Source organism: Mus musculus, chromosome 1 (genome assembly GCF_000001635.26).
Source record: "Mus musculus strain C57BL/6J chromosome 1, GRCm38.p6 C57BL/6J".
Taxonomy (NCBI): Eukaryota; Metazoa; Chordata; class Mammalia; order Rodentia; family Muridae; genus Mus; species Mus musculus.
The window spans coordinates 14,232,327-14,257,167 of record NC_000067.6 but is presented as its reverse complement, the minus strand read 5'-3'; the positions used below and the strand labels follow the sequence as shown (position 1 = coordinate 14,257,167).

The following is a 24,841-nucleotide window of genomic DNA, read 5'->3' as shown; positions in this document are numbered from 1 at the left end:
GGCCCTGCCCTAGTGGCCTGTATGTGCCAATATAGCTTCCATGGTCTTTTCTACTTTGTTCCAGCGAATAACTTATGGAATGAAAACATCCATTTAAAAATATATGTTTCTATATCTTATTCATTTTCTTGGTGAGTGGGGATTATAGAGATCTGTATTTATTGCCCAAAAATGTGTCATTTAACTGAAAGTAGCAAGTCATAACCTAAAAATGTATAGTTCAAATTAAAGTAACAGGTCGTAACCCAAAGTATTTTTTTCCTATCTAATGTATATAATAGTGAAAGTTGAGAAACGTGTACTATTATACAGAATAAATTTAGATTGATTTCAGAAGGGATTTTTAAGTGCTCACAATTTTTTTGGGGGGTTTTTTTTGTTTTTTGGGGGTTTTTTGTTTTTTGTTTTTTGTTTTTTTTATTTTTGGTATATCACTATCATTATTGATTACTCATTTTCTGACATACAAATATAGAAAAAAAATCATATCCCCATGAGAGCCGATGTTTGAAAAGCAAAATAAACTGGGTGCTGGCATTGCAGCTCTCGGCAGAAGCAGGTAGATCTCTGGGTCTGAGACCAGTCACAGTGAGTTCCAGGCCAGCCAGGAGGTTGAAGGGGAACAACATAAAACTGTCATCATAAAATGTGGACACTTTGTCCCTTCTTAGAATTGGGAACAAAACACCCATGGAAGGAGTTACAGAGACAAAGTTTGGAGCTGAGACAAAAGAATGGACCATCTAGAGACTGCCATACCTGGGGATCCATCCCATAATCAGCCTCTAAATGCTGACACCATTGCATACACTAGCAAGATTTTGCTGAAAGGGGCCAGAAATAGCTGTCTGTTGTGAGGCTATGCCGGGGGCCTAGCAAACACAGAAGTAGATGCTCACAGTCAGCTATTGGATGGATCACACAGCCCCCAATGAAGGAGCTAGAGAAAATACCCAAGGAGCTAAAGGGGTCTGCAACCCTATAGGTAGAACAACAATATGAACTAACCAGTACCCCCCCAGAGCTCGTGTTTCTAGCTGCATATGTATCAGAAGATGGCCTAGTCGGCCATCATTGGAAAGAGAGGCCATGGGTCTTGCAAACTTTATATGCCTCAGTATAGGAGAACGCTAGGGCCAAGAAGTAGGAGTGGGTGGGTAGGGGAGTGGTGGGGAGGGTATGGGGAGCTTTTGGGATAGCATTGGAAATGTAAATGAAGAAAATATCTAATTAAAAAAATAAAAATAAACCTTAATTTAAACAAATAAAAATAAAAAAATAAAACTGGCATCATGCTGATAAGTCTTATGTGGTGACAGTCTATATCTTAGCCATCCTTTTATTCCCACAGAATCATCAGAGTGAACCCAGTATTTACTGGTTCATGTGGATATGATTATCACATGCAAATCATATGCAAATGATATCAACATGGATTGCTCACTGGAGCCTCATTGTGTGGAGTATTAATAGTGTGAACGAGTTCCTTGGCCAAGAGAGACGTTCTAGTGACTTGGGAGAATGGCTGGTTTTAAAATGTACAAAAGAGGAAACCTCAAATATGAGTCTGTGTGATAAGTATATTGAAATTACCTTAGGAAATATTTCCCCTGTTGATAAAAAAATAACAAATTCTTGGATCTGGCTTTTAAGATTCACAGATGCTTAATAAAGAAGAAAGACTTTTTAATATACAAAGAGATGAAGTATTTCTCTCATTTGAAAAAGTCAAAAGAGGGAACAGATGCATAAGTACGGTGGTGAAGAATTTTGTGTATTCTAGGATAAACAATAATGCCTCCCTTTTCTGTGTGTGGAGGAACCGTTTTGCTTTCTGAAATATTAGTTCACTTGTTTGAGAACTCTCAAGATTTGAAGATTAGGACATTATAGTTTAGAGTGTGTAGGTGAATTGTTCAGAGTCTAGGCAGTTCTTCATCCATGCACCAAAAGCTCTAATCTGGCCTGGGGGGAGGCTCCGTCCGCAAAGCACTTGCCTAGCAAGCATGTCCCCCAAGTATGGGTCTTTAGAACCCATACAAAACATCAGGCTAGGTAGTACACTCTTGAAATCCCAGTGACGCTGAGACTGGGGACAAAGATGGGAGGACCTTTGGCTTGCTCCAAAACTAGCTTGATCTATGTGGCAAAGTTCTGCAGACCCTGCCTCCAAAAGCTGGCAAGTGCCTGAGGAATGACAGTTGGTGTTGTCGTATGACTTTCATGCTGGCACCTTCCTAAATTAACACCCTACAGCTGTGTGTTCTGACCTTGAAGCCAATATTTAAATGTTTAGTAAGTAAATAGTTGGAGAAGCAACCACTGTGTGTTAGTCCTGAATCTACCTGTAAGCAATGAGCTTCCATCGAGGACTCTCTACTTGATCTGCCTATGCATTTGCAGTTTAGCACACTCATTTGCCACACAATTTTATTCTTTCAAAAATTGCTTTTTGAAAAAAGTTCTAGAAACAGTATGAGCTCTGAGTACAAAATTTAGAAATCTACATGAACTCATTGGTTATGTGTGTGTATGCGTGGGTGTGAATGTGAACCATAGCATAAATGAGATAAAAAGACAACTTGCCTAAGGCCGGTCTATCTTCTTCTATGTGGTCCTGGGGACCGAACTCCGGTCATCAGGCTTGTTAGCAAGTACCTTTCCCTGCGGAGTCATTTCTTCAACCCAGTTTTTGTACTTCTTAACATTTTCATGTTTCCAATGTTTTTAAAAATAAGATAATTAAATGTATTTTTGTTGGTTTAGTTTGTGCTTGTATAAAATAATATGGAACAAAATCTCATGTGACCAGCACCACTAACAATCTGAGCTTGGTTTCAGAGCAGCGCCCTTGAAGGGCTGGGGCTCCTCTGCTTTGAGGTTGAAAGCAGTGAGGAAGCATCTTTGCTAACTCGCTCTCTAAGTAACTCCTCATCTCCCCTAAAGTAAATTCTTAGCAGTAAAATTCTCAGTTGCCTGGTACATACAGACGTACCATGTGACAGTGTACTTCAGTGTATAACACATCTTTAAAAACACATAGTTGTTCACTTCTGAGCTTAATCATTTTAGAAGTGCTTGCTAGTTAGACTGCCAGATGACTAGTGTGTTTTGGTCTGGCACAGCTCAGCAGTGGTGTGATGAATGATGTAAGGGAGGAACTCGGAGATGTATGTGCACAGCACCTACCGTTTGTTATTGAACCATGTGGACACCCAGTGTGGCTTTCAGCCGCACCTGTGGCAGGAAATCTTCTCCTTTAATCTTCTTTGTACTAAGAATTTCAAGTGCTGCCATTTATCCTCCTGTGAAATAAAATAAGAAGAGCTTTCTCAAAGGCCTGTTACAATGGCCCCATAAATAAGGACATCAGGGAACATTATAACTCCTTAGAAGTAGCAACACAGTTTCTAGCAAGGAAGAACCTTAATAATGTTCATCAAATATGATAACTTTATTTTATTTTAAGGAAGGAGAATGGACATTTATTAAAACTGGCTAAGGGAAGAGAGTGAAAAGGGCTCTAGGGAAGAAATGCTTCATTTATATTTTGCATATTTTACGTAAAGACATGGAAACCAGTGTGTTTTATAGACTAAAATGGAAAACTTATTGGCTAGTATTTTTGGACAAATGTATACTTTTGACTTTAAATTTTTTTCTGAATTACTCATGCACTCTAAAATTTAAACTTCTTTACTACAATATAGTACAATCAAAATGGCCAACCATCTTTGTAAATATTTAATTTTTATTGTGGTGTGTGTGTGTGTGTGTGTGTGTGTGTGTGTGTGCATGAACATAGCTACTAGAGGAGTCTGGACCCATTGGACCCCCTGAAGCTGCATTTATTGAATGTGAGTGCTGGGAACTAGTTATGGGTACTTTGAAAGAGCACCAAGTGCTTACCCACTGGGCCATTTCTCCATTATTTTAGGAAAGTAAAATGTTATTCATGACAGTGGATTCACGTGCAGAGAAAGACAGAGCTGGTTGACCCCAGTCAGGCGGCAGTGACGTTTCCCCAGCTGAGTCCTGACTGAGACGCTTTCTGCTCTGTTTCAGGTAGCAGCTTTACCACGTCATCAGGATTATATTCAGGAAATAATTCACTCACCAACTCCTCCGGATTCAACAGTTCACAGCAGGTAATTTAATTAGGCAATTCAAGTTTTGAAACATTTAAATACAACATGATTTTATTACACAAAGGGAAAAATTGTTCATGTTAAAATGTGAATGGATACTTTCTTAAGCTCTTTAAACATTTTTTTTCTTCATACAATCACTGTAGCAGCCATTTCTGGTGACTTAGGGTTTTCAGATGGGTTTCCTTTTTTTGTACCATGGCATAGAATGGGAGCTCTGAAGAGTGTCTGCATCATTGCTTAAACTTTACTTGGAAGCCTGAGCTCACGAGTGGATATGTACCTGCTTATATGTGCTTATGAAAGGCACAGAAACACAAGCACTTATGACTTTACTCTGCAGAGAGAGCAGGGAATGAACTTCAGTCCTTTAACAGAGCCCTCTCCCGTGCTTTGATTTGGTAGGACTATCCGTCTTATCCCGGCTTTGGCCAGGGTCAGTACGCACAGTATTATAACAGCTCGCCGTATCCAGCACACTACATGACGAGCAGTAACACCAGCCCGACCACACCGTCCACCAATGCCACTTACCAACTCCAGGAACCACCTTCTGGCGTCACAAGTCAGGCGGTCACAGACCCCACAGCAGGTAATTGTGCGTTCTGATTAGTCCTGGCTGGATTCTCAGTGCTTAACTGTATTTTCCAAGGTCATAAGCTCACGTGGTAGTTTGAACCATTTTGGCTAGTTTTCATAAACACTTAACTACATTGAACTGCGCAATTGTGGTACCACTGTTATTGCTATTTATTCGTTGGAAAATGTTGATATAAGGTATGTGAACTTGTCAAAAGAATGAGATTTTATTTATTCATTGGACAGTTTCTCATTTTTCAGGATATGGTATACATAGCACATAGCCTTTAGGCATATACTTAGAAATAACTACTTGTTATTAATAACTAATAATAACTAATGAAAGAATAATACCATACCACATTTGGAATATGAAAATAAATTATCCTATTTATAATTTAACATTTTTGATCATTATGAGATGTTTTCCACCACAGCACTATTGCTGAGAATTGAAAAGAAAAATGTCAGATAACACCAAAAGGAAATTATGCCAACCAACAAGTTGGCTCTCTCCTTCCCTGCTCCAGACATAATGTGAATTTTTTAACAGTGTGTCCAGTGTGGGCAGTTTTCATACTTCTGTCCAAGGTCCAGCAAACAAGTGCTTCTCCATCCATAGATCATTTCCTACCTGTGTCTTTTTTAGTTTCTTTCCCCCACTGATTCGTTCTTTTTGGAACAAATCACCACAAAGCATTATATGTGTAATTCCCTCTGTTAATCTTCTATGTCTTGCATTTTCTCTCCAACTTTACACTCTTGTCCTAACTTTAAAACTGTTAGCCTTCATTTCTTGGATTCTGAGACCAGCTGTTCCCACAGAGTCAGAGCCTCTTCCTGATGCCTGTTCCTACAAGTAGAACCTACTTGATTGCTACAAGTCAACTTTAACGGTGCTGTGCAGTGTCCCAGCGCCCTAACATAATCTTAGCATGTCAGTTTTAGCTGTTTGTCTTAAAACATGGAAACATATTTTGTCTAACAAATGCTAATGTAAATATTTATAATTACTAACAGATACCACCAAATCCTCTATATTTATGGACACAAAAAGAATGCCACATAGAAAACAATAAAAAAATCATAATTTTCAAAATGTATATCCGATTTTACTTTAAGAGTGGACAATACATTGTAGCTTTCATAAGGAAAAAATATTGGTGGCATATACACTCAATTTAATTTCACTATTTAATGTCTATAGAATATAATTGACCTGAGGAGTAAATAATATTTTTCAAATTTCTTATAAGTGCATAGTATTACATTAAAACAAATGTTTATGAGTTGACCTTTCGTGAGTTTCATAGTCAGAAGTCATTTAAAAAAATTCCAAAGGACCCCAACACTAAGTTCTGGGAAGTAATTCGCCTTCCTTCTCACTCCGAATGAAACTTTGACGGTAAAATTCATGAACTCATTAAATGAAAGAATTCAGATGTTTTTAAAAATATTATCTGATGGCTTTTGAGATAGAAGTATTAAAGTTAATAAATATATACTTTTATCAGAACCATTTCAGGTGTAGTTTCTTTTGAATTGAGTAATCCATTGGGTTAAAGTGAGTATTCTGTAACGCGGGAAGCTGTACCAGCTTCTACCTGGTATTGTATGCACTTGGCCTTTCTATATCCATGGCAGCCGTTTTCACCTTGTTCATTGAATGTTTTATACAGTGAACACAGAAAGGTAACTGATAAGCTTTTTTGTTGCTGCTGTTCTTTGTTGTCACTTTGTTTTCACAAACATATAAAGACCCAACTTTTTCATACTGTACATTTTTTAAATAATATTTTTATTCTTTGCAGACCTCACACAACGCACCTTTTAACAGATTCATCCAGCCTGTCTCAGATCCATCTCCCAGCCCACCAACCTCATATTCTGTATCTCTATCTCTGCCATCTCTGTCTTTATCTGTATTTCTATCTCTTTAAGTCCTTCAAGTACAATTTGTATTGCTCAAATACTCTAGGGGGTGGGGCCTTTCCTGGAGCATAGTAGACATACCAAGGGTCATGCCTGAGGTTATACCCTTAAATAAAATGGACTCTTCCTCTTCCAGCTGCAGTCAAACACTAATACTCCTCAGGTAGCAGTGGGACTTTGTGCCCCTTTCCCCTACCTCTTGATGGCATTTTGTCTGGTTCGAGATCGTGCAAGTCTTCTGCATACTGCTACAATTGCTTGCAGTTGCCCTGTTGTGTCTGGAAAATGCTGTTTCCTTGTAGTCACCCACTGCTTCTAGCTTTTACGGTCTTCTGCAATGACTCGTGAGCCTCTAGGAGAGAGTTATGCTATGTATGTGCCAATTACACTCTCCAGCTGTTTATTCTCTATACGCTGACAAGCTGGGAATACAAGTGTTTGTGTACATATAAGTTTTCTACTTTTTTCTTTTTTTTTTTTTTTTGGTAGATGTTTAGAAGTATGGTTGCTGATTCTATGCAAAGTTATGGTGAGTTTTGGTAGAAATCATGAAGCTAATTTTTCATGTGACTACTATTTTACATTCTCATCAACAATATTTCAGTTGCTCCACGGAGGTGTATCACACTTCATGGTGCTGATATGTTGGATTTTGGTCATTATCACTGCTGTGGTACCTTGTTTTAATTTGCTGTTCCCTGGTGATGCATTGAGCAGAGCATGTTTTCATATGCATAGATCCTGGGGTGATCAGAGTGTGTTTGCATATGCACAGATCCTGTACCTCTTCTTTGTTCTAGTGTTGCTGAGCAATACTGTTTGCTGTCTGCTTTAAAATCAGGTCGTTCTCTTAAGGTTTCAGTAATTCTCTTTATATTGTGGCCTCAAGCCTCATGGCACACACATATTTGGCAAATGTTTTTATCTAGGACATGGATTTCTACTAACAGGATTTATCACAGGAAGTTTCACTTTTAATGAAATTTACCTTATCAGTTTTTTTTTTTTTTCTGAATCACACCTTTGATGATGATGTAAGAATGTCTCCCTTGCTATGGCCTGAGTAGTTCAGAACTCAGCATTTCACATTTAAGTGTCTTTATACACGCTGAATTTGGTTTTGTGCAAAATGTAGGCGAGGCTGTAGATTCCTTTCCTACATGAAGAGCTCTCGTTGTTCTGAATCACTATGGAAAGATTTTTCTCCATTATATTGCAGCTGCTCCTTTGTCATATTATCAATTGACCATCCTGATGTGCATTTCTGAGCTCCATATTCGATTTCTCTGAAACGGTGATTATCTCCAGTATATGTTATCTTGATCACTGTAGCTCAAGAGTAAGTCCTCAAGTCAGAAAATATCTTGTGATTTGACTCTTCTCCAAAATGATGTTGTCTTTTCAAAGCTTTTTGCCTCATCTGAACTTTGGAATCATGTACATCAATGATATATAAAGTAAATGTCTAGAGCAGTGGTTCTCAACCTTCCCAACATTGTGACCCTCTAAGACAGTTCCTCATGTTATAGTGATTCCCATAACCATAGCCTCACTCGGGGTGAAGGAGAATCAGAGCGAAGGGTCTTTCCTTGATAAAGGCCATTTAGGGACAATGTTCACATTCCACTGGATGGCCTCACAGCCAAGAATACACAGACAACACACTTGGAGCTCATAGCTGTACTTTTGCTACAATTATGAATTGTAACATCAATATCTGTGTTTTCCAACAGTCTTAGGCAACCCCTGTGAAAGGCTCGTTTGACCCCCACAGGAGCTGCAACCCATAGGCTAAGACACACTGGTCTAGAATTTCATCTATAATTCAGTGGAATTCCTAGATCAATTTGCTAACAAGCTGGCATCTTGACAGTGCCGAACTTTTCTATCCACAAGCCTAGACTATCTCGTGTTTCTTTCACGTGGGTGTTATATTTTTCCTCTCATAGTTCTTGTAAGTGTCTGCAGCCTCTCTCTCTTCCCTACTATTTTCTTTCCCTCTCTCCTGCTGATGTAAATGAACATGGTAAGAAAGCAGTAATCTTATTTCTGTTACGTGTTATGTTTTACCCTGTATGTTCACTAGTTTCAGATGTTTTTCCTCTCCCATCTTTAGGGAAGAGAGTCATTCTTTAGTATTGGCTAGGAGGACGGCTGTCATTTGTAAACAAAGAGTTATTTCTCCCACCACAGATGCATCTCTGGGTTTGCTTTTGATCAGCTAGGCTTCCCAGTGCAGTCTTGAAAAGGAGTGGGAGAGGAGTTCTCTTTTTCCTGTCCTTAATCTAGGGAGAAAGTGTCTAGTTTCCCACTCTTTCTGTATGAGATTAGCTGTATCATTAATATATATATACATATATACTTGTATTAATTTGTGAAGAATTCTATACATTAAAATTTGGTCATTTAATCTCAGTTAACTCTTCTTCCTACCCATAGTCACTTCCACCTCTTCCAGGCCCAACTACATGTCTAATTGCTTTCTTTTTAAAAATAATCCATTGGCTCCAATTTGTGTTGTCTGTGTACTCCTGGCTGCGAGGCCATCCAGTTGAATGTGAACATTGTCCCTATCTTTAAGTGGCCTTTATCAAGGAAAGACCCTTTGCACTGTTCCTCCTTCATCCCGAGTGAAGCTATTGCATTGTGTGGAGTGCTTGCTCCACATCTGTTGAAATATGTGTAACTCTTCTTCTTTAGCATGGTGATGTGATGGATTGCTTTTATTTTATTTTCCAATGCTGACCGGCCTTGCATATGTTCAATAAATCCCACTTGGTCATAGCGTATGGTCCTTCGTGTACATTCTTGGACTTAGTTGCTGATGCTTTCCTAAGAATCTTCACATTTATATTCATGAGAGATTTTTGCCTATAGTTTTCATATTCTGAGAAGCCCTTGTCTGGTTTTAGTATTATCATAATGCTGGCCTCATTGCTTAAGCTTGGAAACATTCCCTCTGCATGTGTTTTCTAGACAAGTACAGAGAATTCTAATAGTTTACTCATTAACTATTTGAAAATAGATAATATTTACTGCTAGTGAACCCGTATGGGTCTAATGATTTCTCTTTGAATCTGTCATTAGTTCATATATATGCAGGTCTGTTTAAATTATCTCCTTTATGAGAGGTTCAGCAAGTTACTTCTCTGAAGAAAAGGGTTCGTTTCACCTAGTCTACCTAGCTTGTGTACAAAAGGTTGTTTATGATATTGTGTTTTAGTCTGTTTAGGTTGTTTTTGAGACATGTAGCTCCAGCTGGCCTCAAACTCTTGACACTCGCCTTATCCTCAAGTGCTGTAACCATAGACATGTGTTCTTGACTTATAATAAGTTTTATTGTCATTTTAATACTTATAAAATTTTCAGTGATGTCTTTTTTTCATTCGTGATATTAGCAACCCGCACCTCTCCTTTTTCATCATGGTTAGTCAGACTGTGTTGCCAAATCAGTAACTGATATTATTTTAGAAAAGGGAAGGCTATTTTGTTTCTTTTCTTTTTCTTTTTCTTCTTCTTCTTCTTCTTCTTCTTCTTCTTCTTCTTCTTATTATTATTATTATTATTATTATTATTATTTTATTTCATTAACTTTCTTTTGTGATTTTGTTGTTGTTGTGTTTTTGGCTTTAGTCTCTCTGTTTTCCTTGTTATGATGACCGATTTTTAGTCTTCTTCAGACTTGAGTTTCTGAGTACCATAACATTTCAATTTTCCTTTTTAATTTACTCCAAATATGTTTACACAATTATCACTCCCATTGAAATCCTTTCTTTCAGTGAATTTATAGGAAGTAAAATTTGAGAATTTTGATGGTATATAATACTTTCAGTAACCACAATCATTCAATTATTTCTCTCTTCTCAATTAAATGGCTTTCTATCATTAGAAGAAGGGTATTTATAAAAAATTAGAATTGCACTATCTATTAAAGAAAAGTTGAACGAAAAATCAGCTCTGAAGTTTCCTGTGCAATCCCAGCCATGAAACAGTGTCAGAGTTAAATCATGAGTTTGTTGCCTTTAAAATGATAGGCCAGAGTTTAATCATGATTTTGTTACCTTTAAAATGATAGGCCACACTTGTTTTTAATTTCTTTTTTTTTTTAAATTAATAGGTCAATAATTTCTTTCAGTTTAAAATCTATAAAGATGGACAAGAAATTTTAAGATGTGTTTTGCTAATATTAACACACCATCTCTTAGGCTTTGGGATATAAATTATAGTCTTATACCAAACCCTTAAATCAACATAATCAAATGTGTATATTCAAAAGAATGTATAAAAATAATTTAGCAAATTGGAAGTATAATCACAAAGGAACTTTTAAAATAAGCTGACTTTTCTTAAGGAAGAACCGCAGCCATATATATGTGTGTATACATATGTATATATATATGTATATACATATATGTATGTATATACATATATATACATATATATATGTATATACATATATATATATATTTCTGATTTCTGCCAAGGCACATGAAACTAGAGCAAAGGACTTGAAGAAAGGGATAGAGCTTCAGAACTCTGTGCTCCTGAAGGGCCTCCATGTGACAGAATGAGAAACAAAACTGCCAGGCATCTCCCCTAAACCTGGGAGAGGCAGTCCAATGTTACCATACGTATATATACATATATATTTATGTGTGTGTGTGTATATACATATACATATATATATATATACATATATATATATATATATATATATATATATATTTAATCACATGAATCATATGGATATAATTTGCAACCCAGCCACTATTCTTGGTTAAGTCATTTGCCTTGAAAACATATATTTAGTCCCAAATCTCTCAGAACAGTTCCTACTAAATATATCAATGATTATCTTCAGAATAATATATAATCAAATGTACCCAAGTGCAATTCAGGGCTTATAGTTTTAAGTTCATTATTAGACACAGCCTGGCAATGTACCCTGAGGTCAATTCTATTTGCCCCTATCTTACAGGTTTGCCTAACTTGCTTTTGATGAGTTACCAAAAGTCAGAATGTATTAGTGAGTCAGTTTTGGTACAATGTATCCTGAAGGTACATAGCTATTTAATGTTCAATAAATATCAGGTAGTAAGATAAGAATTTTGTGGCTGAATTCTTAGAAAAAGATTCTTGTCATTTTTTTTAACTGTTATAGAAAGCAAATCAGAGTGACAGAAACTGGTGTGTGGTGAAAAACACATTTGAAAATAATGTGAAATAAAAGCTAATTGCTTATTTATTAAGAGCGAATTTTAGTATGAACACCACAAGAAATGTAAATTCCTGCCCCACTAAAATTGGTCCAACTCTCCCTTTGCTCTCGCTGACTGCTTGGAGACGAGTTAGCAGCTAAGGTGATGTGCAGGAACCTTGCCAGTATTAAATTTCAAGTGACAGAGGAAAATTCAGTGTAAGAGGGAATTCAATATGCATGGGAAACCATTTGTTCCCTCTGCCTCTTTGATCCCTGCCAAGGCACAAGAAACTAGAGCAAAGGACTTGAAAAGGGGGATGGATCTTGTGCAGAGCCCAGAACTCTGTGCTCCCGCAGGAACTCCTTGTGACAGAATGAGAAACGAAACTGCCAGGCATCTCCCCATAAATGTAGGAGAGGCAGTCCAATGTGACCATGCTTGGGGGTGCTCGTTGTAGAGATGAAACTGAAGTTTGCAATAGCATGCATCCCACTCCTCACATGCTGGCCATGGCCTGAATGGTTGGAAAATCTACAGGCCATACTTGTTCATTTTCACAGATGCCTGTAAATGCTGGAGAAGTTTGCAATTTGTTCAGCTCAAGAGTAAACCATTTCAGTGAAACAAACTCCACTAACTTTTTTGGAAACATTTGTCAGCAAAACAAATGTTTGTATCTAAAATTGCCAAGCCATTAAGATGTGAGAAAGAGAAACAGATGTTTTTTTAGGGGTTGTTGAATTTGTGTGTCTTGATGGCATTTCTATTCTTCCTTTCTGCTTCCCCAGAAAACATGTAGCATCACCCTTGATGGGACGATAAACTACATGCAAATAAAGTCCACTTTTTATTTTATGATGTCAAAATATAATAAAAATGGGTTTTATCACTTGCACAGTTTGCACTTTGTTTCTAAGAAGTGCAAAGTCAGACAGAGAAATTATCTACTTACTTGTCTAAGTTTTTTGATGAGTTCAGCAACAGTCAGGACAGCTTACTGAGTCATTTAGTATATTGGAGCCCAGTAACATCTACAGCATATTTATATGTAATATATGTCTTGGACATAAAAAAATCAAAAACAAAGACATATTATTCATCTAATTAAATTAATGACCCCAAACACTCATTATTTCAGCTTTCTTCACGATGGCTTCCTTAGTTGAAATATCATAAAATATTAATCATCCTGTTGGACCAACACAGATCCTCGCTAAGTAGAGATGGTTGGTTAGAAGACAGATGATTATTTGTGCTTATCATTCCTCCACTTCCTTTAACTAGAATAAGATAGTTTAATACTGAGGTTTGTTTGATTGTTGAAGTACTAACAATCAGTCCAAGGGCTAAGCAAATGCTCTACCACCAACCTATTCCTCATCCCAGTAAGGAGATTCTGGACTAAGTGTTAATAGTATGATTGGTAGGTTAATATCTAAACTTGCAAGCACAGTAAGTTTAATGAATATTTTTTTTTATTACTGAGCAGCAATGAGCATGAACATAGCCCAAAGTGTGAAAGACACAGTGATATTTACAAAGAAGAGTGAGTGTCTCCTTATCTTGTATATTCAGCCCCAAGGTTGCTCTCACCTAATATAGCCACCACTCTTCCACATTCAATTCCTCCTCCTGAACACATTAACTTAATTAATCCTCACCCACATATATGCAATAAGGACGGTGTAGACATTTGCCAATGTTTCACAGACGTCAGAGAAAGCTCAGATAAAGTCAATCCACATCAATGGGTCAAACCAGCTCAGAGCCGTCCTTGGCTTCATGTTTGTGTTCTTAATCAGTAAAGCATGCTGCTTCACAGAGCAGCCAGGGCTGAGCACTCAAATGGGCAGAAAAGTGAAAATGTAAGCACAGAGCAAAGGCTGTAGCAATGTTGCAGTTTCTGGAGTCATTCACAACACTCAGCAGAGTCATATACAATGGGGTATTCAGTTGAATAGATGTCACAGGTTTGAACAAGTAGCTACCCCCAATGGGATAAGGCAGGCTTGAAGTTCTTGTATGTTTTGGAGTCTCAGAATTCTAAAATCATTGTGTGTCACTTGAGGGTTTTTTCACTTTCTCAAGTGTGTCTGCTCCATAGTGGGCCCGGTCTTGAAGACTTTGCCACAGGCTGGTCCAGCTTGGGGTGCCATCATCACTGATGGATCCCTGCCCACTCTGGATCCTTATTCCTGCTCCAGCTCAGCTAGTCTCCCATGTTGAGGTAGCATGGTGCTGAGCATTTTGTCCTTGCTTCCCATCCCCTACTTCCTAAACTACCCAGCCTGTCTTGCTTAGCAAACACTTTGTCATCTTTGTATTCTTTTTCTTTCCTTTCCCTTCATCCTTAAGAATGCCATGCCCTACCATGCCCACTTGCATTTTTACTTTTTAAATTTTATTTATTCACTCTCAGGTTATGGTTGATGATCACTAAGTACAGGAGTAGCAAATAATTATATCAAGTAAATGGAAGCCAACAATTTTAGGGTGAAAGTGAGAATCTTAGGGCTCTAAATCAGTTTTCCAACACTTTTTAAAAACATTTTTGACTCCTTCTGAAACTTTATCAAGTATCTTGTCCTAAAATTAAAATCAATTTTTCTTAGTGCCACTCTTTAAGAAATTTTACTGCTTCTCAACTCCTGCTGCTACTTGGGGATATACTTGTTTACTACTTTATGTTGTGTGTACCATTTTCTTCTGAATTATAGGTTGGTTTTATGACCATAGATTGATTTGGAAATCATATCTGTCGTTGTTTTTTGAGAAAACCGACTTTGAGTTTTAAACTAACTGAAAAATATCTAGAATGTAGGTGGATTGTAAGTCTACAACTATCTTGTATCTATAAATCCACTTCACAAATTTCACATGAAGAAATTGGGCAGTTTACTGACTGTAAACTCAAAACTGACTTGTCAGTTCATTTGTCTAAGGTCATCTGTCACACTATTAAATACATATGGAATCTAGAAAGGTTACATTTTCACAGCATCTCAGCCTGTCATAGGCGAAGGCTCCTGAAGAATGCTGAAGTGGCTGCCTCAGGGAAACAGAAGGGCGTGACTTGATCTTTCCCACATAACTCATCCTTCTCCTAGCACTGGGGATGGGTATTCTCTTGTTCCTGCAAAATCCCAAGGTAAATAGGAACATGGGTTACCAAGTCTTACTACAGATCTTTCTGCTTTTCTGGCTTCCTCCTAACCCATTGACATAATGATGCTCACTGAAGATGAACATAGTATACTTTGCTTCCATGACTATGATTGTCTGAGACCCCTCTTTTCACCGACCCCCCCCCCCCCGGCCTCAAGAATATCTCTGAATATGTCTTGGGCATCAGACTCCCGAAGAGCTCAACACAGAGAAACTGAGATAGAAAGCAGGGGTTGGAGTTGGGCTAACTATCTCTGGATTGAACCCTGGTTCTGCCATTTGCTCTGGGCAGGCCATGAGAAGCAGATCTCTTGGAATTAAGAATAGTGAAGTTTGTGCATTTCTTACGTAAAATTATAGAAAGCAGAAGTATTCTAGACTTGACTTTTCAAAATGTTGAAAATGCTGCATTGCACATTGAGAAAGCATGGAAATAGAATATGTCTGAGTTGGTTTAATATACTCCTTATACACAGAGTATGAGAGCGGTTTCAAGTAATGTTTTTTAGTGTGTCTGAAACCCATCACATGAGGTTATGGTGGTATTTTCCATTTGGGGATCATGTTAAAAATCGAAATATCTTGGACACATGGAAAATTTTTAATGTTTTAGATAGAAGTTCTCAAATTGGATGCTTTTCATCTGTGGTAAAAGATAACTGCACCAATAAAATGGAACAATTAACCAAATATCTGGCATGTCCCAGGCCCTCAGATATTCCCTTCCATTCATATGTCTAGTGGGGGTTTGCAAATACGTGACAGACACCATGATTTGTGCTGGGGATAAGGAAGTGACAGGGTAAAGAAATGCTAATTCAGATCAGCAGTGGGCTCTCCCTGCCTGCAGTTCACTGCTACTATACATCATGTCCATCCCTCTGGTAGTTGTGTCAGAGAAGCCTGCAAAGTGGGACTTACCTGTTTTCCTTATATAGAAAGACTGTGAGAATTGAAGCCACACATGGCCAATGAGGTTATCCACAGAGCATTAAACAGCAGGTAATAGATGTATTGCAGAAAAACAATGTTTTCTTTAGTTACTAGATTATGACTGAGGAATTAATGACTAGTTGAAAACCTCAACTAGTGCCTGTGTGAAAAGGGCACCATGGTTACAGATTACAAATAGAAAAGTCATGGATGTCCTCCACAATTAACTCAATCAGCTTGGATCTCTGAACTGCTGGTTTATGATCTAATGCCAGTCAACAAGTTGGGATGATTCCCCTTGATGGCATACAAGAGTTTACGGGAAGATTACACTTCTGGCTACCCAAGTTATGGCGATTCCTTTAAGTCAACTACCTTTTCTTTTGGTTTCATTTCATTCATTTTGGTGTTTGTTTGATAGGGCTGTATGATGTGCACTATGTATATATGTGTGTGGTATATTCATGCATATGTGCCTGTGTACATGTGTGGAGCCTAGAGGAGGACATTGGGTACTCTGTTCTATTCTTTGTTCCCTTGAAATGGTGCCAGTAACCATAACCTTGAGCTAGACTTATTATGGCCTGTAATCCCTAGTGATTCATGCCTTCCCCTCCCACAGCACAGGTAGCCACATTTTTTATATGGGTGCTAGGATCTGATATCAGGTACTAGTGCCTGGGTGGTAAACACTCTTACCCCTAATCCACCTTTCCTGTGCCAAGTCTGATATTTTCTGATAAGGTAATATTTACTGGGAATCAAGAAGAAGGAGGAGGAAGAGGAAGAGGAAGAGGAGGAGGAGGAGGAAGAGGAGGAAGAGGAGGAGGAGGAGGAGAAGGAGGAGAAGGAAAAGGAGAAAGAGAAAAGAATGCATTCAAGGCTTTATGGAAGTCCTTTTTCTGTCTCTTATTTGTTTGTTTCTTCCTTCCTGTTTACCAGGATATAATAAAAGGAAATCTCTAAGTACATATTTTTCTTGGCATACTGTCCCAGGTAACTGTAAAGGTTAACAGCCTCTAGCTTTGGCCACCCTGTCAATCCCAAGTTCCTTTTGAGGAACATCACAGGCTCTCTTAGGCCTCTGACCTTCTGCCTGGACTCTCCTGGCAGTACCCTGTGAATTTCCTTAGAGAATATAATGTCTCTCTCAGCATGGCTAACTCCAATGTCTCACTCAACCCAGAAACTCACAACTGCATTACAGGTAACTGCTTAGGGCCGGTGAGATAATTCAGTGGATAAAGCACCTGATCTGAGTTCGGGACCTAAGACCCACATGGTGGGAGGAGACAATTAACTCTTCAAGTTGTCCTCTGGCCTCCATATGTGCCTTTTTGTTCAGTGTAGACTACAAACCCCAGGGCACAAACCTGTGTGTTCCATAGGCCTCTGGCGTTCTTTTCCTTTCCTACCAAAAAGGGGGAGGGGTGGGTGCTATGGAGATGGCTCTGTCAGTAAGGTGCTATGAAGGCTTTGATTTGATTTCCCATAATCTAAGGAAAAAGCTAAGTATGGTGATGCATACGTACAATCCCAGCACTGAGCAGACCTGAGTGTGGTGATGTACATGTGCAGTCCTGGCACTGAGGAGACCTGAGTGTGGTGATGCATGCATGCAATACCAGCACTGAGAAAACTTGAGTGTAGTGATGCATGCATGCAGTCCCAGCACTGAGGAGACCTGAGTGTGGTGATGCCTGTGTGCAGTCCCAGCACTGAGGAGACCTGAGTGTGGTGATGCATGTGTGCAATCTCAGCACTGAGGAGACCTGAGTGTAGTGATGGACATGTGCAGTCCCAGCACTGAGGAGACCTGAGTGTGGTGATGCATGCATGCAATCCCAGCACTGAGGAGACCTGAGTGTGGTGATGCCTGTGTGCAGCCCTGGCACTGAGGAGACCTGAGTGTGGTGATGCATGTGTGCAATCTCAGCACTGAGGAGACCTGAGTGTGGTAATGCACGTGTGCAATCCCAGCACTGAGGAGACCTGAGTATAGTGATGGACATGTGCAGTCCCAGCACTGAGGAGACCTGAGTGTGGTGATGCCTGTGTGCAATCCTGGCACTGAGGAGCTTGGGGGACATGAGAGCAGGAGGATCCCTGCAGCTCTTGCCAGTGAGTAGCTCGTGGGGATTAAAGCCTGGGCTTGACCTCAGGCCTTCATACACATGCATATTTGGAACTTACATTCATGTGATCTAATATTTAGTAGGTAGGGTAACCTTTCTTGGGAAAGTAGGGTGCCAATCATTCAGAAAATAAAGTTAAAAATTAAGATGTTTTATCCAACAGTCACTGCATACTCAGGAAGCCCTTGAATCTGCAAACTGACTTCCAGCCGTGAGACTGAATCGTGTCACCTCTTTGGATAATGTGCACGCAGACCATTTAGCACATTCACATATGTTAGTCAGGTTCTTGTCACCATAACAAGCTACCTGAGAAAATCAACACATGAAAAGGTTTACATGGGTCCACAGTTTTGGCAGTTGTAGTGTAAGATGTGTTGGCTTCATTGCTTTGGGCCTGCAGAGAGGCCACACATGATGGGTGGGACATGTGGGGTAGCACAGCAAAAAGTACTCTCCCAGGAAGGAAAAGAAAAGAGGAGCGGGAAGCCGTCCCATAGTCTTCTCCAAAGGGAGCTCCCAGTAACCAAGAGTCCATCCCTACAAGGTTCCCATCCCTGGAAGGTTCCCATCCCTGGAAGGAAGATTGCAATGATGCTGCAGATGTGGCTCAGGGATGAGCACTTGTCTGACATGTGGCTCTGGAATGGTTTCCCAGCACTGCAAAATAAGAGAAATCAAAATAGTTTTCACTAGTTTTCAGTAATGCTAGCCTGGGGACCAAATCTGTAACAAAGAGAACTCAGGAGACACTCAGTATTCAAACTAGAGCAGCACCAGTTGTAGCCTCCAAGAGCACACACTATTCCAACCTTTCTTCTTTATATTCAGAGCCCCAAACCTCCTTAATTTAAATTCTTTATTTTTAAAAGTGCATTGTCTGTGATATAATAGATCCCAAATGTAAGAACTGAAGTTTATGTCAGTTTTATGTCACCCAACACTACCTTTCTGTCCTTAGTGAATTGTGAGATCAATGGGATTGCATGGGGTCTTTCTCTCCCAGTATCCTTTAGGGCTTTCCCTGTGGCACCTGTTTCGGAAGTTGTCTGTCTAATCATCTCCCTGGACTCAGCTTCTGAAATCGATAATGGCTACAGTAAGAGACTAGATTTCCATTTCCCTTGAGACATATTCAACTGTGCTATTAAATCCCATTGCTCGGCTCCCTAACATTAGGGGACATAGAAAACACTGTTTTCTCTGTGGAGTAGTATGATTATGCATCAAGGGGATTGGAGTACAGATCAGACATTAAACACTTGCCTAGCATGTGTAAGGTTCTAAATTCAGCCCCTAGTACCCTCCAAGCCAAATAAAAAAGGCCAGAGGGAAAAGGAGACAGAGCGAGTTGGGGAGTGGAGGGGAGAGGGCAGAAGGGAGGGGGGAGGGAGAGGGGGGAGGGAGAGGGGGGAGGGAGGGAAGGAGGGAGGGAGGGAGAATGTGCTCCATCATCTCATGAGATCAAGCTCTCCTTGCTTGCTTTGAATATTCCATTGGTTTGGGGAGATAAAGAGCTTAAGAGGTCATGCTCTGACCTCAGGATATTTTATCAATATAGAACATAGCCACATATCTGATGAACCTAAAAGAATTTGAAGTGTTATAATGCAGTGCTAGAAGGAGCAGCAGAGTCCTAAAGAGAGCCTGAACCGAGATGTCTCATAGAAGGTATTTCAAGGTAAAATAACATTTGAGATAAATGTTGTCCTCATTGATGTCTGTATGTGAGACAGACAAAAGGCAGAAAGGAGAGATAGGTTTCAAAGAAACAAAATAGAGCATTTATAATGGGCTCTGAGGCAGGGCATTTTGTCTAGCAGAACAAGCTTGAATTTGAATTTCATTGAAAATTGAAAGGAGTTCTAACTGAGAGATCACAATATCACTATCTTTACAAACTACATAGCCAAGCCCAGGTTGGTGGCTTTAAACAGATAACCTGACAGTAACACTAAGGAGCTTGAACAAAAATATTTCCTTACATGTATCAATTATGTGATATCTTTACAATAGTATTATCTCAATTTTGCAGTTGAGGGAACTTAGGATTATACAACATCATATAAACCTCAAGCAAGCCTTCTCTGGAATGTATACAGACTGGATACCTTTTTATAGGTTATGTTGTGAATCATAAAAATAAAACCATAAACAAATCAGTTATTCATTTTCTACCCTGGGTTTGTGTCCTGGCTGGGGTCCATACTAGCTGACAGACTTTACGTCTTACTAACCAGAATCTATGAGGATACTAAAATATACTTGACCAGTCTGGTAGAGGTAATCCTGAAGTCTGGAGGAACATCCTGTTTCCTCCACCCCTCCAGGTCCCAACTCCAACACAACCTCACCATGAATGGGTCAGGTCTCCATCAAACTCTATACTCTTAGAATCCACCGAAGTGAGAGGCTGGAAATGAATCTAGTACATTTGATTGATGTATCCTGTCAGCTCTTCTTCAAATAGAACGGAGATACATCAAGCAGTATTTACCTCTGACATATTTTTCAAGAACAGTTAGACTTTCGGAGGGGTGTATTTTGGTGAGTGAACAACGGACAATTACCTGCCAGGTCATCAAAATGATGTGGTTTGAATCTCAATAGTTTCCAGGCATAATCCTGGATCCTAGAGCCTTGGCAGTGTGAAAAATATAGAGCAGTGGCTCTCTGGAGCATCTGTTGGTGTAGGAGGCAGGAGAATACAATGAGCTGTAGTCCTGAGGGCCTGCAAGGATGAGCAGCTGGGAGAGGAATGTGGAATCAGGGCAGACAACCTATCTGGGAAGACTTGCCTGCCAAGGTGACTTTAGCCAAGACCTGACATTGGAGAGGAGGGAACCACCTCAGTATCTTGGAAAGGGTGTTCTGGGAAAAGGCAGTGAGATGTAGAAAGGCCTGCAAGGAAGGCTGTGTGTGGAGGGCTGAGAATGTGCCAGGAAGTCCTGGGTGAAGGAGCCTAGTGGGATGAGGTTAGGGAGGCAGAGAGGCCATTAAAGTGGGAAGTGGGATGGCAAGCATTTGAAAGAAGTTGCCATCCGCACAGATGAGCAGAGGTGGAGGCATGGGAATTATCTAAAACATGAGAAGGGAAACACTTCAGTGATATGTAGAACCCACAGAGAACGGGGTCCACAGGCAGGCAACAGATTTAAGGACAGCCCCCGTTCCAGTTGTTGGGGGACCCAAATGAAGACCAAGCTGCATATCTGCTACATATCTGTGTGGGACCTACATCTAGCCCGTGTATGCTCTTTGGTTGCTGATTTAGTCTCTGGGGTCTTGCTGTGGAGTTCCTATATCCTTCAGGTCCCTCTGTCCTTCTCCCAGTTCTCCCATAAGACTCTCCAAGCTCCACCCAGTATTTGACTGTGTGGTTTCTGTATCTGATTTAGTCAGCTGCCCAGAGCCTCTCAGAGAACAGTTATGCTAGGCTCTTGTCTGCAAGCAAAACAGAGTATGCTCATGGTTTTGGTCTTAAGTTGGGCCTCTTATTGGTTGGCCATTCCTTTACTCTCTTTGTCCCTCCATCTTTCTGTGTTTCTTATAGAAAGGACACATTTTAGGTAGGTTTTGTGGATAGGTTGGTGTCCTTATCTCTCCACTGGGGTTCCTGCCTGGCTACAGGAGGTGGCCACTTCTGGTTCCATAATCCTACTGCTAGGACTCTCGGCTAGAGTCACCTCCATAGACCCCCCAGAAACCTCCCCCATCCCAGGTCCCCTCCCTCCGCTTCTCTCCTCTCCCATCCGCCATCACTCTCCCAGCCCTCTTCAAACGTGTTATTTCCAGTACTAATCTTGAAGTCCTTCTTCCTGTAACCCTCTCTTCCTACATTGCACCCTCCGTATTCTCAGTTCAAATCACAGACTTGAGCCTTGACTTTTTTCTTATCTCCTTGGTGACTGATTTTGCCTCCTAATCAGGACTCAGGTCACAACCTGTGTCCAGACCACACCTCTCCCTCATGTAAAGTACTGAATTATCTCTTCCTTGGTCTTCAGCCTCTTGCCACCCAAGAGGTAAAGTTTCCTCTCCCTGGCTGAATTCTTCACTGTCATTCAGGTTCCTTGTTCCTGCTAGGCCCTCCGTAGACCCAGATCAAATTGTTGTTGTTTTGTTCCCCACCCACCGCACATTTCTATTTATTTATTGGTTTGTTTGTTTGTTTATTCATTTATTCACTTATTTAATGTATATATGAGTATACTATAGCTGCCAGAAGAGAGCATCGGATCCCATTACAGATGGTTGTGAGCTACCATGTAGGTGCTGGGAATTGAACTCAGGACCTCTGGAAGAGCAGTCAGTGCTCTTAACCACTGAGCTGTCTCTCCAGCCCCCCCCCCCCCCCGGAGCACATTTCTATTCTGTCTTTACTAGCACAGTTGTCCTGTTAGAGTTGTTTGTGTGGAGTTTCTTCACAGTCTGCAGAATTCTACCTTTCCCATGCCATAGCCTTTCTCTTTAATTTTACCCTCTTGTGTTTGCTTGAGTGTCCATGAATTTTCAGCCCTTAAAGACAGAGCTTGGTCCAGTTGGTGCAATCATGTATTCTAGCTCCTTGGTGCTGCAGCTAGGCCTGTGAACACAACCTGTAACCAGTATTTCTTAAAGGAAAGGAACTCTCTTCAGAATATTTTCACACCCAGAGCTCAGTGTGGGTGAACCTGAACAATTGCAGAGGGTTTAGGGAAACTTGAGCAGTGGGTGTTTTTTAGAAGATTAAATTAGCTGAGCTGTTTGAGCAGTTGGTGGTTTAGCAGATTAAATTAGCTGAGCTGTTTTGCACAAGTTGCAGGAAGAAGACATTAGAATCAGTAGAGCTGGCTTAGAGCTACAAGCATTTAATTCCACCTCAGAGAACACAAAGGAAGAGATTTTTACAAAGCTAGCTTGCATCACTTTTAATATCATCTTCTTCTAAATTTCTAAGTTGTGAATATATACATATTTCAATATTTAAGGATGTCATACTATTAATCTTTTAAAATCATTTTCTTCTACCAGGAGAAAAATTTTGCATAAATTTTTTTTCTGTTTTGCTCAAAGAACTCAGTAAACCATATTTAACTATAGTTTATTTTAAAAAAAAAGTGATGAAACGTTTTCAATTGTATTTTGTATTTTAGAGACAAATATACATCAAAAATATAATGTAGTAAACAGTAAAAAGTGTATGGTAATAAAACCCAAGTTAGATACAGATTTTGAGGACAAAAAAAAAGCATTCTGGAAATCCATATATAGAAGTTACCATGTGACAAGATGCAGCTAGATGTCTTTAGCTCTTCTCAGATAGGCTCTTCCCAAAGCTGGGGAGCCCCAGGTTTATCATTGCTCTTACAGTGAAGGACTTAGCCTATAAGATGCTGCATCTAATGCTAACCTCTTCAAAAGAATGCTTCATATTGAAGCCATGGTGGAGACTGCCCCATGTTCTTTAGGTGGGGACCACCCAGATTCCACACATTGTGGAATGTTTCTTAAAATGGAAGGCTAAACTTTCCTCGAAAATACAACTTTGAATCTGTCTGACTACTTAAAACATTCATTTGGAGCCCATTGTTCTCCTTGCTTAGAATACTTAAACAGAGGGTGTGGCTGCCTTTGCAGAAAAAGAATGTTAGTGTTGACTTGAGTGACAATTATATTCTCTCTCTCTCTCTCTCTGTATGTGTGTGTATGTATGTGTATTGGGTTTTATTACCATATACTTTTTTTACAGTGTGTCCTTCTTTTTGGAGACTAGTCCCCATGTGCTTCCATGTCATATATTTTGAATCTATGTTTTATATAACAAAGAAATGCAGAAATTTGTCTTTTTTAAATCTAGATTCTCATGATATGATAATCTCCAGTTTCATCAATTTTTCTGAAAATGACATAATATTACTCTTCTTTATGCCTGAGTCTAACATTTCTATGAAATGAGTTAGCTTACAAACAAATCCTAAGCAGACCTGACAAGAGGCATTGTTTGGACTGTCTTAGGAAAACAAATGAGTGAGTGGCTTATAGGTCATATTGTTGGCTTCTGGGTAGGAAAGTCCCATCGCCCATTTATATAAGGGAGTTCATAATTCTGTTTGTGATGAAAAGGACACACAAGTGTCTCTGCTGAGTCCTGGTGATCTGGTGAGTTAATATTTAACAAGACATGCAGAGCAAGTGGCTGAGATATGGAAATGACTTGTGGAAGTCTGCTGCTGTGGATCCTCTCTCACAAAGATCAGAGATGCATTTTTTAGTTTGGAAACAATGTTGGTGCCATGTTTTGACCTCAGAGGACCTGTGGTGGATAAGGTAGACTTAGGACCCAAGGTGTACTATCGAAGGCTGCCAGGCTTTCTGTTGCCCTTGTATTTTCTGTCTGGTAATGAATGATCAACAAGATCACAGTGAGGAAGAAGTATTCATATCAAATAGAGAGCTCCTCATCTTTATCTAGTGAAGAAATGTGGCTCTGAGCCTCGTGGGGAAAATCACCACAGGGCCATCTGGACGTCTGGCAAAGGAGACATTATCTGATGGGAGTCCTGACCAGAATAGGAGGTGAAAGTGGCAGGTTTGTTCATTCTGCACACGGGATTAGAATCTTCCTCAGAGTCTACAGCACCTGCTCAGCTATTGCTTCCAGCCTTTTTGGAGTTGCTCTTCATTTTGTGGTTTCTATGCATTTATGCCAGTGGTTTCTCTGAGGAAGCCAGATGAGTAATTTTAATGTTAGGCCTAGTGTTAGATG

General features: G+C 39.7%; 1 protein-coding gene across 15 annotated transcripts in view; it reads left to right on the top strand.

Annotated features, from left to right (window-relative positions):
- Eya1 (EYA transcriptional coactivator and phosphatase 1) overlaps positions 1 to 24,841 on the top strand; it is a 142,083-nt gene that overhangs the window by 53,868 nt on the left and 63,374 nt on the right. For all 15 annotated transcript variants that reach the window (XR_001780756.2, XR_003950638.1, XM_006495452.4 and 12 more), the window contains 2 exons: positions 4,066 to 4,148; positions 4,554 to 4,740. Coding sequence is in view for 13 of the 15 variants with exons in the window: in XM_006495452.4 (XP_006495515.1) it covers positions 4,066 to 4,148; positions 4,554 to 4,740 (270 nt within the window). In the remaining 2 variants the exon portion in view is untranslated. The remainder of the gene's footprint in view (positions 1 to 4,065; positions 4,149 to 4,553; positions 4,741 to 24,841) is intronic.